Here is a 17,993-nt window from a genome sequence, read left to right as displayed (position 1 = left end):
TGGGTGATTCTGTTAGGAACCTCGGCTCATAATACTCTCTCCAATTTATGCCCCAGGTTCTAGATTAAACATCACCTTCAGAGGGAACTCCTCTTCAACACCACCAGGACCAGGCCAAGTTCTCTTTTATGGTCCTCCAGTTCACCATCATAGTCTTAAAATTTTAAGGAGGTTCCTTAACGTTGGTTTTCCCTACAAATTGGATCCATATTGCACACTGTTACAGTCTTAGCATCTGGTACTCAACAGACAAAAGAAAGCATCATTCTATGAGGGAATGAAGGAAGGAAGGTGCAGGAACGGGATGACACCGACATTAAAGGTCTTTCTCAAAGCCTTGTGTTGACTTTTTATTCGAATTGGTTGCCATCATCTTAAGAACTAGGAATGTTAGCAAGAAAGTAAAAACAGTCTTGTTTGCATTAAAAAAAAAAAGCTATTACTGAGAACTTTTAGAACAATGATAAAGGAGTTAAGATTTTTGTTGACTACAACTTTCTTTTTAAAAGGAGAAAGACACTAGTAAATGTTAACCAAACTGTAATAATAACAAAACAAAACAAAAAGCAAGGTAGAACAGTGTTCTTGAACCTCCAGCTTAAAGCTTCCTCTGGAATTATTCGGAAGTAGTGGTTTCTGTAGACGTATTTTCCTTCAAAGAGCGAAAACAGCATTGCAACCTAAAGAACTCCAATCTTTCTTTGAAAAGATCCATTCATTTTATTAGCCATATTACACCGCAACCTGAAATGAACTCTTTGGTATTTAAGAACCTTAGCAAAGGAGATTAGCGGGGAGGGGGGGCAATTAAATTTACAGCAGGGTTACAGATACCATATCTAGTACAACAGTTTGGTTAAGGGAGTAACATAAGAGGTCATATCAACAAGAAAAGAAGGAACGCTACATGGTAGCTTTCTCTGAAAAGAAACAGAATAGAATTCCATCCTCCAGAACCTTTCCTTCTTATCTAACAACTGCTTGTGTTTGGGGTTCTGAGAAGCAGGAGAGGAAGCAGGAGGTCTGAGGTTGAAACACTGGGCAGACATGACCAACCAGGCTGTGAAATGGAAGTATCTGTGGAGTCAGATTCCTGATGGGTGCAACAGTTTGATCTCAGATCCTACGCTTAGCAAGCCCACGACTGCGCAAACTCAAGCCAGCTGCACCTGTGTGACTTAGAGACAACAGCTTAAGGTTCAAATCAACAAAGCCAACCGCTCCGCGGAGGAAAGCTTGCTCTGCAAGAACCACCAACACGGTTTTCAGACTACCAACAAGCCGAACCTTTTCACACAAGGCTAAAGCCGTCCTCAGGAAACAACAGGACTACACCATTATAAATCCCCTTTAATATTTTTGCCTTGTTATAGAACATGGCAGATCGCTGGGTCTCTGATTGTTTTACTCCTGGTGAAGCAGTTTGGACTTGAGGGTTCCTCTTCTGTGTTAGTATCCTATTTTGAATGAACAATGCTCTCAGATGAGCTGAAAAGATGTACGTAGACCCCACCATTTCAATTTCAGGCCCTTTGAAACAGCACGGAAGCCGCACCCCACGCGTTAGTTTTAGCTAGCTCACAGAAAAATTAGTTTACTTCTTGATCAAAGCAAATTAGGCAGATCATGGTTGATTGGGATGCAAGAGTCAAATCTCCATACTTTTCCTTCCATACCATTTCTCTCAGAAATAGGACCTGTGTTAAATATGGAGGTATTTCCCACGGCCAGACCAGACTCTGTTTCCAGCAGGGTCTGTAGCCTTGGACAATGGTTCTTATACAGACACCGAAGTCCTTTAGTTCAGCCATTGTGCTCGGAAAGAACTAGTAACCCCTTAGCTAGCGCTGATGAAACATCTAGATTTACATATTTCCTTAATTGCATTTTTGAATGTGAGTGAGATTTATCTGACTAGAGTTAAATGCCTCCTTTATTCCCTTACCCAAGGCAAAGCTCAACTCCAAGCTCTCTAAAATAAGCGAGATGGGGGTGCATGGAATCTTATTCAGTTCCCACCTGAACAAATTTTAGGGATTCCGCAAAATGGAACAAGGGAGTTCTATTACCAAGGACAGGAAAGATATATCTTTACCTTTTAAAGGGGGAACAGCTAGTTTCTAAGGCTTTGGCTTGCTTGCCCCTTCAAAAAAGCCTATTTTGATTTTTTTTTTTTAAAAAAGAATGCTATTCCTTATTGACGAATTCCGCAAATCAGTTGCTAAGAAGTTTCAAAATTATTGTCCTTAATAATCCCCCCCCCTTTCTGAAATGTGGCTGTAAAGACTGGAAAGTTATTTTAATTTTCACCATTTATTTACTATAAATTAACAGTAAATCTTGCACTTAGCTCCATTTAAACCTCCCTCTGCAGCTGCCCATTTGAAAACTAAAATGGTTGCCTTCTTCCACTTCAGCAGGCACAATACAAAACATCCATTGAGCTTTTCCTTTATTGCAGCTGCCAATGCGCAGCCAACTTTTAACAAACCAACCAAGCGGAATCACAATGCAGCTGCAACATTTTATAGTATTCTGTTGGTTCTCTTTTGAGACCAAAGGTGTTAATTAGGAATCAAAGAACACAAGCCTGCCAGCTTTCTTTCACGAACCATACCCTGGTCACTGCAGTTTTCAGAAGAAAAAAAATAAATCTAATAAAGGGATAAAAATGTTGTTTGTCATACCAGTAGAGTGTACTTAAGACCCTTTGATCAAAAGCTTTTCATGGAGTCTTGTCAGATGGTCTGGAAATATTGTATTTTTTTCCCCTTTTTCTCCTTTATTCAGAGTTCTCTGAATCCAATTTAAGGCTGCCTGGAATTTTAAAAGTATGAACAGTCGTGTAGGGAAATTCTTTAGGGACAGTACCTGGTCTTATATAGTCGGCAGATTTGCTTCTTAGGAGAAGCATTACATTCAGCATTCCACATGCCATAGCTTCACACCTCTGCATCTCCTATTAGCCTATCTATGGTAACGAAACCATGCATCTTCCTGCTTAAAATATACATACACGACTGTCAGGATTATTTTATAGATATATTTCCCGCTCAGTTTTTAGGACGGTGCCTTTTGACGTGCACAGAACTGGGTATTTTTCCCAAGCATAAAAAAAAAGCATATGCCGCCTACAGTGTGATTTTTATCAAATAGTGTGTCATTTTTGATATAAATTTTTTGATGCATCATGAACAGCACGCTGTCACACGTAGCAGCGTGAAGCCGTTATCTTGAATCTTCAGGTCAAAGTTAAAAGCCTAAAGTGAGTTTATGAAGTTGGCAGTTCTGGGAATTAGTCAAGCCTGCTAGTTTTCTCAGCGAGAGCTTTAGCTCGGAGATGCACAAATCATCCCCAAATCCATTAATCCTGCTACAGAGAAGCAGAAAGAAGGTCATCTTGTTGATTTAATGTTAATGAAATGAAGGGGCTCTTGAGGCTACCTATGGGAGGGGGGTGCCTCTAAACTGTAAAACAAATAAAGACATTTTAAGTAGTGTAGTGTTCCTTGCTGGAGAGGAGCCCCTGCTTCTGGCTGAGCTGGAGAAACCATCAGGAGGGGTGTGAGTGTGGAGAAACCTTCAGTTTTCTGTAATCCGGCTACACCTGCCCTGCCACAACCCCCACAAACGTCAGGCTGACTGATGCCTGGAATGAGGAGCCTTCAGGGCAGCGCCTGCTTCTCTTAGGGCACAGATGCAAATCCTGAGATGGAGGAAGACTCCATGTTAGAGGTTCTCTGGTTGGGTAGTGGACTAGCCAGATCTGGAGCCATGGTTCTTTTTCCCTTTTTAGCCCCTCCCTTTGTTTCTATAAAATAAATACTCTATTTTTTGGATATGGAGATTCCCAAGGAAAATGTCTTTTATAAGATAAACTGGCCAGCCTGGTCTCCAAGAGCTAGTTCCAGGACAGGCTCCAAAAGCTACAGAGAAATCCCGTCTCGAAAAACCAAAGATAAAGTGGCTGAAGTTTGCTTTCTAAACTGAGTACCCAGCACCTCACTGGGCTGAAACAAACTCATGGGATAACTTGGGTGAACTGCACAGACATGGTTATTTTTGATTTTTGTTTGCTTCTGTTTTTTGAGGCCATTCTCATTACAAAACTAAACTGGACTTGAACTTGGAAGCCTGCGTTAGCTTCGCTGCACCAAATGCTAAGATTACAGGTGTGAGTAACTACACCCAGACTAAACCAGAGGTCTTTAAATTTGGCTGACAACTTGGATTTGTCCTGGGGGAGCTAAAAAAACATTTTGCTGTTTCACTTCTTCTCCACCCTTACCCCAAGATTATGATTTAGTTTACTTCTTGTAGAGTCTGAGCTTTGAGACTGCCATATTAGTTTCTAGGTAGAGTTAGTAAGCTGGGGACCACAGACCAGGGTATTTAACATACTGCTCTCCACATTTCTTTGGAGTCCTTATGCACCATGGTGTTATTTTCCAGCACCGTGGAGCATGCCAATGGCTTTAGCATCCTATACAAGAAGCAACTTCATTTATTTTGAAATTGTTTTCTTCCTAAATGAGCATTTCTCTGGTTTTTGTTTCATGTGTAAATGAATCTTTGTGTCTGTTTCTCTCTCTCTCTCTCTCTCTCTCTCTCTCTCTCAGACACACAGACACACAGACACACACACACACACACACACACACACACACACACAGAGAGAGAGAGAGAGAGAGAGAGAGAGAGAGAGAGAGAGAGAGAGAGAGAGAGAGAGATATTTTGACTGGTGTCTATCTAGGGACTCTCCCCGTAGAGTTAAGCAACTCCATAGAGGAGAGAATTGTTTGGGTCTAACTTCTCCAGCCAGTTCTGTACACCAGGGTCACTCTTCCTGTCTTGAACTTGACCACATCTTGGAATTCCCATCACTTTTTAAATCGGTCACCATTTCCTCTGTCACTTTCTTCCTACCCCTCCTCTTCACCTGGGAATTTCCCCTTAGTCTAGCAGCTATCCTTCCAACTTGAAATCACTTGGATTTTGCTATCTTCTGCTCTTCTTTGCTCTGGTGACGATTTAAGCTGAGTTTTAAAAAGCTAGGCCAGCAGAATCCCCTTCTTTAATCCGTGCTTCTGGCTAACTAGTATTAGAGATGTGGCTAAGTTCTCCTTTGGGCTTTGAAAAATAAATGTGCCTCCTGCTATCCAACTTACTTCTTCAGCTACTTGGGAGTTAAGAATTATCTTTTTACATGTAGGAAGATATATGATTTCCCCTCTTCATTTTAGACCTGCTGACTGGCCCAGCAGAGGCTCATCTTTTCTGTAGAGGGGTCCAGGATCCTGCCAAGAAGGCATTCATTAAATCCGGGAAGAGTCTGGAATACTGGGCCATCAGTCCACTCTCTGAGGTAAAATGCTCACTTAGCTGTCACCAATCCTGGAGACGTTTTGCACACCTCTACAGCTGCCTGCCAAAATAAAACGTCGTTCAAAACAGAGAGGCTTCTATCTGTTTGATCCAAAGGATAAGAGATAAAAGGATGTTTTCATTTCTAACAAATGCTGGCAATAACCAGACCATTGGAAATTGTCCCCTTTTGCTTCTTTTCCTTTCTCTTCTAGACCTACTAGGGACTCTGCTATTCTCTGTCTTTGAACATTGTCAATTTTTATCCAGTGAAAATTGCATTTTTATAAAAAGTTCAGGTCAAATTACTTAACTATTTTAGGTACCAAAAGACGAGGTAAGGCGGTGTGATCACTGTAATATCAGCAAAAAAAAACAGTAGCATCCAACATCTAAATCAGGGAGGCTCTCAACCTTCCTAATGCTGAGACCTCTTAATTCAGCTCCTCATGTTGCAGAAACCCCCAACTATTAAATTCTTTCCTTGCTACTTCCTAACTACAATTTTGCTACTGTTTCGAACCATAATGCAAACATCTGACATAGTGGGGGTTGCCACCCACATGTTGAGAAACCATGACTCTAAAGGCAGCTTCAGTGAGGGGCGTGAATTACTCTGCTGATCTCCAGAACAACCCCAAAAGGTAGGTATTATGATGCTCAGTTTTCAGATGAAAGGTCAAAACATAAAGTCACTTGCCAAAGTCGCTTAACATAGGCCTGCGATCATCCTCAAGAAATCTTATCATCTTACCACTAGGGTGGGAGTAATAATAATAATTTTCTCTACTGTTGTTGGGAAGTCCATTGAGAAGCTAGGAATACATGTATGAACAACACCTTTGGAGTGTCTTTTCCTCTCTCTGTTGATCTTTTTTTTTTTTTTTTTTTTTTAAAGAGACGGGGTCTCGCTATGTTGCCCAGGCTGGAGTGCAGTGGCTATTCACAGGCGCGATCCCACTACTGATCAGCACGGGAGTTTTGACCTGCTCCGTTTCCGACCTGGGCCGGTTCACCCCTCCTTAGGCAACCTGGTGGTCCCCCGCTCCCGGGAGTCTCTGTTGATCTTTTACCAACAAGGCAGTCTACAAAGTGTCGAGGGAAGACCCTCCTTGCCAATCCAGCTTAAGGTTGCAGCAGACATTCTTTTGGCAAGTTCTTTCTCTGTTATACATTTATTTTGTGGTAAAAAAAAAAGTAAAAGGCGCCTTATACTTAAGAAAGGACAAAGTATAAGTCTTGTATAGTGGTTAGGTCAGTGGTTCTCAGCCTATAGGTCGTGACTCCTTGGGGCACAACCTTTTCACAAGAGTCCCCCTAAGACCATCAGAAAACATAGACAATCCCTCACAGTAGCAAAATTACAGTTACAAAATACCAACGAAAATAACTTTATGATTGGGTGTCGCCACAATGAGGGCAGGAGGAACCACTGGTTTCAGAACAGGACCTGGCCGCCTGAAAAAAAGCTAAGCTCTCTCTCCCTTTCGTGTCACCAAGTCATGTGTTCTTTGAAGTAACCCACGAACAGGCATACACGAGCAAGGGGGTATTTCTCAAATGTAGCTTCCAATACGATGCAGGTATGATCAGGCTGACAGAACAGGGCGCATCTGCTACAGGGAAGACAGTATCTCACAGTTTCCAAGGTGAAGGCGTACCACAGGCTACACACGGGCACAGAGCCAAGCGTCAAGGTTGGTATAAGGCAGAGGGAGCAGCAAAGAAGGATGGGCCCCTGAGAGCCTTGACTGTGGCTCCCATTGACCCAGCAAAGAAAAACGGCTCAGGACCGATGAAATAACGCCAGAGAGTTATGAGGCAAAAAGCGAGAAGACTGGAAAGGGATCCAATGTCAGAGCAAAGGGAGAGAGAGAGACAGGATCGATGACAAGAGCCATCTGGTCAGGTTAAGGTCATAAACGTACTGTGAATAACAACAAACACATTTAACCAAAGTGAGCAGAAAGTTTGGAGGTCCATGTCCTTTAGGCTAAATCTGAGGGATTTATGTTTGCTTTTTTTTTTTTTTTGCTTTGCCTTACAGATTTTTAAAAAAACATCATGTAGGGATATTTTAGCTGCTTCTACCTTTAACGATGTTAAAATTCAGGCACAGGCTTAGACACAATCCCGTGTCATAGGATGTAAGCAACATGATACTTGGCATCACCTAGGAAACCAAGAGTTCAAATTTCATTTGAAAATTGGAACAAAATGGCCCAGAAAGGGGACACTGGTGTGAGGTTTTCAGGAGACCTGGATTCTGGGTCCGTTTTTGCCAGTTGTATACTTTGAGGAAGGAACACAGCTTGCTTCTGAACACAGATGTGTGTCACTTGTGAAACGACAGTGTTGGTTGGGATTCTCTGGTTTTCTACATCTTTCTGATTCTAAATTCCCGGGGTCAACATGGCTTTTGCCTCATCAAAATCCTCTACAACCCATCACAGTGATTTTAATTCAATCTACCTGGAGAGAAAAGGTAGCATTCTAATAAAACGCTCTCATTTCAACCCTGCGCTATGTGATTTGACCACAGCATGTCAGCCTGGTAATTTGTGGATAAAATATTTTGTTCAGTACTTTAATCATTTTTATACTTATTTATTTGGGGGAGGGGCTGCGCAGTACGCCTGTGGAGAGTCAATTCTTTCCTTCCGCCATGTGGGTCCTGGGCATGAAACTCAGGTCGTCAGGCTTTGCGACAAGCTCATCTATCTTGTCACCTCCCCCTTTAATTCTTTATAAAACTTTTTATAAATATAGTTGGCTATTCCTCTGAGCTCTGCATTGGTTTTTCTTAATAATTCACATAACTCTACCAATGTGAGCTGCTCCTTCCCAGTATTTCTGTCTTGGGATATTTCTACAGCTAAGGCAAATGGCATCAAATTACTACATCATAGTCATCTGGGACCAGACCTAGCCCTTCTCACAGTGGTTAAGACCCTGGGGAAATTGATGTTTTGCTAGAAGGCCAGCAGCTGTAAGGTGGAACTGGGTTACTTGCTGTCAGTTAATCGTATGGCTAAACCTTTGGAGTTCTCCAAACGAGATATGCTTACATCCTGGGAGAATCGGGCTTAACCAGGATTTCCTTTTGCTATCCGAGCTTGAAGACTGAAAAAAAGAACTTGAACTTTCCCCTGTGTTCTGTTGTGCAGAGAGTCCCAGAGAAGAGCAGCTGCTGGGCACAGGGGCTGTGGAAGCTGAGATTACATCAGGGAGAGCGATAGATGTAGCTTCGCCAAGGTGGAATCAACGACTCCAATTCTGGGGCACGTAGAGTTGATATTAGGAGATTTCTTTCTGCACTTAAGAGTCTGAAGGCCAGAGGTGAAGGGCAAGTGTCAGAGATAAGGAAGATGTAGCCTTCTTGTCCTCCTCTGTCACCAACCACAAAGGATGGGGAAGAATAACGGGATGTACCACCCCAAAGACAGTTGTCTGGTGGAATCCACTCATGGTGCCTCTTAGTTCTGCCAGCTTTCATAGCCCATTTCCTTAGCTGGCCCTTTCTCTTCTCTGGTCAACTTTTGCTTGGTTTATTCTGTGGGGCAGTCAACAGTGTAACAACCATAGAAGAGGCCTGCTGCCAACTGCAGGCATATTGGCTAAGGGACACCTTATGAAGGAAATATGAAGACGAAAACGAAGATTTCTCATCTCAGACTTTACTAGATGACTCCAAGTTTATTCTGAAAATTAATCAGATACTGTGAAGTCGATGTTTACTGTGATGTCTATTAATAAAAGATGACTGAACAATGCAGTTCTGTCCACAGACAGTTTTATTTGGCTTTCATAATCAAATGCTCCTTACTTCTATGTATATAGAAACAGGACAGTTACTTTTGTGTCCGCGGAGCTAAAGATCAACAGATTATATAACAGAATTCCTTCAAGCAAAAGCTCATAAGAAAAATTTATTACCTAAAAATTTCAAGCCCCATGTGGCGTTTTGTGTGCCGAACCAATAAACTCATTAAAATAACATCGAGTAAACCCAAACACAACACAATGAAAGCCCTAACACAGCTCACAGTAACCAACCAACTTTAAAATAATATCTTTGTTATGTACTAAGGTTAAATATTCAGCAAATTTTTTATATTTTTTCCACTTGAGATCATGAGTGGTTTTCTACTTTCCTGAGAAACACACTCTTGTGGCTTTTTGATCAAAGCAAATAGACATCCCTGTTCTGTTTGACTAAGGTTTTGGAATCGGGAGACAAGTGTATGTACAGTTTTTTTAAATGTAAAAATTCTTAGAGTCTCTATTCAGTGTGGATTTAGAAAGAAGATGTGTTCATAATGTTAGTCACCATGAGATGTGTATGTGGGTGGGGGAGGTGTGTTGGGAAGGGAGAAAGGGGAGGAAACAAAGGAATTTGGCTGCAAAATTGAGTAACAGTTTGCAACACTTGGCTTCCAATTGTGAAAGATGAGCAACAGTGGGGTTTTAAAAGGCTGGGCTAACAAGGATCCACTTGAGGGAAGCTTAATCTTGGTTGGCAGGCTGACTGGGAGGTCAGCTCGGAGCACGCCTTCTCAGCTGGAGTTAGGCTCCCTTTACCAGGACAACTGTCTTCTGCATTTCAGCCTCTGAAACTGCAGGTTCCTTCAGACAGGCAGCATCCCTGTCTCTCCCCTCAAAGGGTTGTCCCTCCACTGCAATGCTCTGTCAATGACCGTATGTATCATTTCCGCCAAGCAAGGAGCACAAAGGGAAGCGCTTCGTATTGGTATGTGAGGGGGTGTGTGGTGTGTGCATGAGATCACTTTCCTTCCTTGTGGTGACAGTCCTTGTCGGCAGATGAAGCAAAATTCCCTCTGACGGCAAGAGGAATAAAACAGATATGTGTGAGTAAGAAGTGAAATACTTGAAAATTAGTAATTGCTATATAATTTTAAAGATTACTTAATTAAGTTAATTGCAAATTTAGGGCAAAGGAGTAGCATTCTAAGGGACCCTAGAGACTGTACCCCCAAAGAATCTGATATTTTCCAAATATAGGCGCTTATTTAGTGGAGGGACTTTTATACTGACTATAATGTGTAGTGAAATTTTCACTCATTGTTTTATCGTGTTGCTGTTAGTCACCTATTATTAATGTATGTCAGGTTTGCAATAGCAAATGAATTGAAAGCCTCAGGAAGCCAAACACGCACTTTGGGCAAGGATCTTTGTCTTAAGGAGGAGGTTGTCTCTAATGTAACGGGATTCTAGCTGGTTCGCAAGACCACATCACACTGATCTTCGTATTAAACTGGGTAATGACACTCTTTGTCATCTATGTTAGAGAAATAGCTCCCTGTTCGGACCATAGGAAGCCATCCAGGCACTTTTGTAACACCCATTCATCGTATATCATTCTGAGGATAAAAGATTCACCTGTTCAGGGGGTTCATAATGCTCACCTGAGAGATAATTTCAAGGAAGGCAGCGACTTGATTCAACCCACAGATCCAGCCACAGAAACAAACAAACAAACACGGGAATCTTGCCTGGAAGCTAACTCATCAGCTTGTCCGTCTTGGCCATAGTCTTTAACTACTGCAGCTACTCAGACTCAGAGACAAGAACAATCCCCCTGAGGTAGTGAGAAAGAGGACATGTACCTACTAAGTTGATAGCTGGCCCTATACTGTGAACCAGAATGCTCGTTTTAGGGGGAATCAAAACTGCACTTTGCTCTGGAAGTCCTCGAGGGGTACTTCTGCTACGAGGGCTTCATTAATTGCCCTCCTGGAAAGAACAGTCTGCACAGTCAGCATGAGACGGAACTAAGAATTAGAAGTTGTTTTTCTTGTGTTGTTGAGAGACTGGCCGTGATGACGGTTTCCAAAAAACACAAATTTATTTTGATCAATGGGAACACCCTTGAAATAAACTTACAGACCTTCCTGTCACGAACGGTACCTACATGATAAAGATGTTATGGAGTATACAAGTCAGGCACTCATCACAACGTGTTAGCGTGGCAGGGTAAGTTTCAATTATCTTTATTAAAGCAACAATGTAATCTGCATATGTTCATTCTCGTGCATTCTGAAACAGTTTGCTGCGTTATGTGAGCTGACTTTAATTTCACTGTATTTCAGTTGGGACCGGGCAATGGTCATGCGTACTTGTATACCACGCCTCTCTTTTTCTGGTCCATTTTTGCCACTGGGATTCCGGCAGCTAATGCAGCTGATTAGGATAAGTTCGACACTACAAATATTTGTTGAGTATTGACTAAAAGCCAAGCATTGACATGACAGGTAGTAGAAAACTTCCTTCCCTGCAGGAGCTTGCAGCCAAATGAAGAGTGTATAGCACAGGGCTGACGTCATGCAACTGTTTCTGGAGTATTCCCCTTAGCCAAAAGGGGATGATCTTGCCATCAGGGATGGGCTCCTTTGTATATATCAGAGTAGACACTCTAGCGTCTTCCATTTCAAGTGTACTCATTGAGGATAGAATATATGGGGTACGAAGAAAGATTCCTGCAGAGGAAGCATCTTTTAAATAATACCTCCACTAATATTAACCCCGTTGCGAGTCTTTCACTGTGGTCAGTAGGCAATGTCATTCCATTTCCGAAATCCAACAATTCTTGTTTTTTCGTCTACTTTCGGATAAGGCCTCCCTACTGGGCTCAACCACTGTAGCAGAAAAGTTTAACTGGGAGAGATGGGAGAAAATACATTTTTAAGATAGGAATGACCCACTTCCCACCACATAACTTACGGCTAACAAAATTAATGTTGAATTATAAAATTTTCATAACTAGTTTTCCATTGTAACTCATGGACTCTCCTAGGCATCCAGTTTGTGAAAATAACGTGATATAAGAGAGTGAGTTGAAGCAGCCACCGGGGGTGAAAGAGTGGTGTGTGTGTGGGGGGGGCGGGGAAGGAACTCCCAGGCAGAGTTCAGCAGCTTGCTTCGTTCCCCTGAAACTTGTCAGTGTGGCTTTAGCGATTGTGTATGTCACGTCTCTCGGCTACCAAACAAGGCTCTACGGGGAAAACAGTGCAGTGGTTGTGAGGAGATTGAATACTGGGGGAATTGGCCTGCTTGTGAAGACTTCCATTTATCAAAAATATCAGTAGGAGGAGATGTTTACATGGAAACGTGCCTCTTAGATTTATTCTAAATTTATGTGAATATTTGAACAAAATAAAACGTAACAAAGTTGCTCAAGGTAGGGCTTACTGTAGTTTTTCATTTATGTACTATGGCATGTGCTTTAGGCTAACTGCAAGCATATTTAAATTTATTGTTAACATTTAGTCAAACACTTCAGTTTGGTAGAATATGAAGGATTTTATTGAGGTAAGTCAAAATTCGGTATCAGCTCAAAACTAAATATACTGTAACATATTTAATGTTGATGCTTTTATGGAATTGCTTGCGCAATGTTATTTTCATACAAAACAATCAGTTAGCTCAAATTAAAAACTGAGTTATGAGATGTCATAGACAAGTTTTGTGTTTCTGAATGTCCTTAGGCATATTCCAGGGCGAATGCTGCCATTGGGACCTTATTTCTTCATTCATGTCTCCTAATATGGCTACATCTTCAGCAGCCTTTACTTAGAAGAAAATACAGCCAGAAGGAAAGACCCTGGAGATATCGCTAGTCTATATACACATCGAGGCTTCATCAACTCTGTCACACCATGCTGGACACGATCTGTAAGGTGTTTGTTCTGAATTTGTGTTATAAAATTGTTTCACAACTTGCCATTTAAAAACTATTTAGATTAATCCAGTCACTTAGCATCCATAGTAGCTGCCATAACAAAATCTCTCCTGGATTCGCAGCTGATCTTGGGAAAGAGAGAACTCCATTACAATGCAGGGAAGTTATGACTACTCTCCTTTAGACAGATGCAAACACCTGCACAAGCCACTGCAAACTGTATGCATTTTGCATTTGATCTAAATTGGAAGACATACCTGAAACCCTCTGAAACCATTTCTAAAGGACAAATATTTTCTTTTGCTTAAAAAAAAATGTCTTTGTTTGAGCAGAACCAGAGATACATCACGCAATTTTTGAAGAAGATTCTGAAACTTTTTCTTTAATTTTGAAACTGTATCTTAAGTGTTCAGCCATGTAAAAACCTAGAGTCATACATGATATAGTCGAGATTTTTCTGATTAGCTCTTAGTAAGACCAGTTTCATTAATTATACATAGAAGCAACCAAACTGCAAAAACTATAAATGTTCTCTTGATTTATTTTGCTCCTACAGCATACATTTGCTAGTGGGCCGTATGCTCACGCTGTTCAGCATCAACTAAAGAAAGGGTTAGCTTTCATTTAAAAGTGAAAGAGCTACTGGGGACTAGCGAGGAAAGGCTGCTAATTATAGTAAGCTGCTTACCAAGCCTTCCTGGGTGCCACAGTAACTAGATGAAGGACAGGTAAACTAGCACGCAGAAGTTTACGTTTATGACCCTGCTCGGAAAACTACCACATCTGATGTTCTACAATGACTCGACACAAGAAGATGAGATGCTAGCTTGGACCGCTTTGCTTCTGACCGATCGCCGATGAGATGAACTAAGCATTGTACACAATTATTGTCTACTTTATGTTTTAGCTTCTCCATGTGTCTTATTTTCTGCAGAGTGAACCTTACTGGCCCATATCCAATGGGAGTGGATGAGGGGTGAACAGGTCAACGGAGAAAAGGACAAGAGAGGAAAGAGCCGAAGGAGAAACGTTCAGTTTTCAGTGATGTTCAGTGGTCCAGCTACTGGGAATGCACACTTAGTGTGATGGTAGAGGCTGCCTTAGGCTTTGCATTTTCTGGGAAGGGAGGTCATAAAATGGTGCATAAATCGCTTGTGCTTTGTATAAAGAGGGCTAGGAAACTTTTACCTGTACAGATTTTTTTTTTTTTGTCAGCTATCAGATTATGGCCAATCTAGCGGGCAAATGTTTATAGCTGGAACTTGCCAGCCAGTCTGTTTGAAGGAAACAAAACGCTTGTTCTTTACTGGGAGATAACATTTTGACTAAATAAACGGTGATACCGTACTGCAAACAGTAAGAGACAGCCTTCTATGCCACCTAAATATCTGGGTCACTAATTACTATTGTGTACCAGGGCAGTGAGATCATTATTTTAATGCTCTCGTTCAAATATTTCAAAATTTTAAATTTCAAAACAAAAAAAAATAAAGAAACGGCACGCTTATTTACTTGAATACCAATAAATAAAAAATACCCTTTACAGTGGCTCTCAACCTATAGGTCATGACCCTGTTAATAAACCTCTTATCTCCAAAAGTATTTACATTACGGTTCCTAAAAGTAGTAAATTACAGTTATGAGGTAGCAATGAAAATAATTTTATGGCTGGGGAGGGGGGGAGGGTCACCACGCCATGAGGAAGATTGAGAACCACTGAATTGGGAATCTACAGCCGAGTCAGAAATGTTCAGGTAATACAAGGGGGAACCAAAAGAGGGCATCATTTACTCCTAAGTCTGTCCAGAAGACCCTTGAGTTGTCAAACAGAAACCCTCAATCTTCAACCCAGGGTGAAGGGCATGCCGCCGCTGCTGGCATTTTGTGCCCAGAAGGAGAAAAAAAAAATCAAGAAGAACAGGCAGGTTTTTCCACAGTTAGGACGGCTTGCTACGTTCAGTATTCACCAATTCAGAAACACAAGGTGAGAGACAGGTCTGCCACTGTTTACAGACACTAGGAGTTAAATGTTTCAGAAGGCACAGACAGCCCTTTTCCTTACATGGGGCACAGAATGTCGACACATAGCACAAGAGTACAATGACAACAGCCTTCCTAATAGCATCCCGACGCGCAGAGGTTGTCTATAGTGAGGGACAGAGGGCAGTAGGCGGCTGTCACTTTGAAATGAGAAGGATGTAATTAAATACATTGGAAGTATATGGGAAACAGCATAAAAATATGTTTAGGCTTTTCGTAACATAAGCCCAACAAATGTTCATTCCTTCAAGTGGGAGAAAAAAGTAACCCGACATTTTATCAACTTGTTTGCATATTTTATCATGGATGCTTGTTTTTCAGTATGCATATACTTGAAATGTGTATGAGGGGGTGCTCATTGCACATGCCTATAGCCCAGTTTCCTTAGGGGTGCGGGGGTGGGGGGGGGAAGAATAGTCTAGTTTCTAAAAAGCAATCTCCAAACTGACCTCAGAAACGAGCTATACTGGAGAACACATTATCCTCGAATCACTGGGTAGTGGTTAAACTAGGAAGGCTGGGGGAAGGGAAGCATGCTGAACTATGTGGTAAACCAGCTGTTTGGAAGGAAAAGTAAATTATGAGAGAATGATTGTTTCCCAGAGCAGAAGTCTATCCCATATATATATATATATACACATACATATATATATATATATATACATATATATATGTGTGTGTGTGTGTGTGTGTGTGTGTATACACACACACATACATCACTATGTGTAATGAGTTCAATTAAAGGGAAATCTGTCCCGGCAGTGGGGAGGGCATTTTATATCCTACCTATGTGAAGAAAAATGACCTGAACGGTTTCCTGAAACACGGAGGTGTCTGCTATGCACCAAAAACGGAAACCTAGGAGGCTGGTCTTTTTCTTGAGACTCAACATCAAAACAGGTTGAACAATATTTTCTGCCCTTCATTGTCTCCAGAAAAGCACTCGGTGCCTAACGGGGGGAACATTGTGCAAGCCTCGTGTTTCTTTCCTTCAAACGACTAACCAGAGGGAAAAATGAACTCACAAACATCTCAGTCAGCCCCTGCCAAGGTACATCAGAGAAAGCCGAAACTGGCAATACAGGATTTGGGATGGGCTCAGCGAAATGTCTTGATTTAAAAAAAAAAAAAAAATTAAAGCCCACAAATTTCACCTCGTAGTGTAAGAGATAGGGTTACCCCCAAGGTAGCCTCGATCTCTGGTCTCTGGGCCCCAAGAAACAGGGCTTCAGATTAGAAGGGGAGAGTTGGGAGGAGTACTTATCTTGGTCCCACAGACCTGGGTTTCTTCTGAGTCACCTCATCTACCCCACCACCTGTTACCCTCCTGCCTGGGCTTCTCAGAGACCATCTTATAAAGGAGTCCAAGCCTTATTTCCATGATCGGGGATTTGGACGCAGTAGCAGGGGCAGAAAAACTGGGAGAACCCCCAAGGGCTGATAGATAGCTCCAGGACCCCCTTTGGATGTCTGCGGTGCCCCTGTTTACCAGCCCGGCTGCCTTCATCCCACTTCCCTTTGCTGCCGCGGGGGAGGAGATGGTTAAAGATTACAATGTGGCCGCCGGCACTTCAAAGGGCGGTTCGGCCAGCCAAAGGTAAAGATAACGTTCTGGCAGCTCTAATCGGGGTTTGTGGTTGCCACATTTTAATCACTTTGTTTAAAAAAAAAAAAAGAAAAGAAAAGAAAAAAGAAGAAAAGAAAAAAGGTTACATCACACTCGGGTGCGGGAATGCAGAGCAGGAGCCCCCCCCCCCCCCCCCCACACACACACCCGGGCTTGGAGAAGTTGGGTTTCTCTAGCAGGGAAAGTTTTACAGCCCTGATACAGAGTTCGCGCCCGTGAGCAGTCAGTAGGGCAGCCTGCCCCCAGGTTCCAGGTTTCCTGAGCACAAACCCCTCACTCTGCACACAAATGCCCACATTAGGAGGGACTGGTCCTGCGACCTGCCAGGTGCTGCAATGGGAAGCTGCTTGTGCACCAGCTTTTGACCCGGGTGCGCTTCCAGCGGCTTCTCCTGGGGGTACAGAAAGCCAGGAGAGGCTCTGTCAGAGACACGTGCTTTTCTCTGGAGGCCGGAGCAGGTCCGGTCAGGATGCCCTTGGCAAAATCACTCGGCCCCTTTAGAGCAGGCGTGCACCCGGAAACCCCAGACATGGTTTCCCCCATTCCCCCAAGTCCCCTGTCTGCAGAGAGGCAGGGGTACACTTACAGGTACGAGGTGAAGACGCTGAGGTTGGAGGGCAGCTCCGAGAGCCCCAGGTCCGAGCAGTCCACCTTGAGCAGCATCCTGCCATCCAGGTCACACTGACAGTGTGACGGGCAACCCCGCGGCATCGTGTCCGGCCTCGGCTGGCTACCGGCGGCTACCAGCTGCAGCAGCGCGGGCAAGGACAGGAGCATGCTGCGGACGCGGGAGGTGTCCATGGTGCCCGAGGCTGAGAGCTGCGAGCCGGAAGCCTGTAGAGGGCAGAGCCGGGGCTGATGCAGACCTAGACGCTCAGGGCGCCTCTTCACGGGCTTCTGCAGTTCACCGGGCGTCTGCAGCCAGGCAGGCGTCTGCCGGGTAGTAGCTCCGTGGAGACCGTGCCGCGCGCTGTAGCCACACCAGCCTCGGGAGCCCCCCTCGCTGCAGTCGCCGCAGTGGCGGTGAGCGGTTGTTGCTGCTGCAGGCGGTCTGAGCTGTGCGCAGCAGCATCTCCGCTCGCACGCTCCTTTTTTAAAGCGCTCCAGCCAAATTGCGCGCCCAGTGACGTCAGCGCAGCCCAGCTTTCCAGGCACCCCCTGAGCCCGGCCTCGCTTTCCCTCCTCCCTCCCACCCCGTCTCCTTTCCCAGGACCCGGCTGCGCCACGGCTGGCAGCCCTAAGTATTGACGAATGCTGGGCGCT

General features: G+C 43.3%; 1 protein-coding gene across 1 annotated transcript in view; it reads right to left on the bottom strand.

Annotated features, from left to right (window-relative positions):
* The window catches only part of Lgr5 (leucine rich repeat containing G protein-coupled receptor 5), a 136,584-nt gene extending 118,861 nt beyond the window's left edge, over window positions 1-17,723 (bottom strand). The window contains exon 1 of the mRNA XM_041669033.1: window positions 17,317-17,723. Coding sequence (XP_041524967.1) covers window positions 17,317-17,531 — 215 coding nt within the window. The 5' untranslated portion in view covers window positions 17,532-17,723. The remainder of the gene's footprint in view (window positions 1-17,316) is intronic.
* Between the last annotated feature and the right edge of the window lie 270 nt (window positions 17,724-17,993).

Source organism: Microtus oregoni, unplaced genomic scaffold, assembly GCF_018167655.1.
Source record: "Microtus oregoni isolate MIOR12 unplaced genomic scaffold, Mior012 000001F_ref0000356, whole genome shotgun sequence".
Lineage (NCBI taxonomy): Eukaryota > Metazoa > Chordata > Mammalia > Rodentia > Cricetidae > Microtus > Microtus oregoni.
Note: the sequence above shows the minus strand (reverse complement) of the source record. Positions and strands in the feature narration are given on the sequence as shown.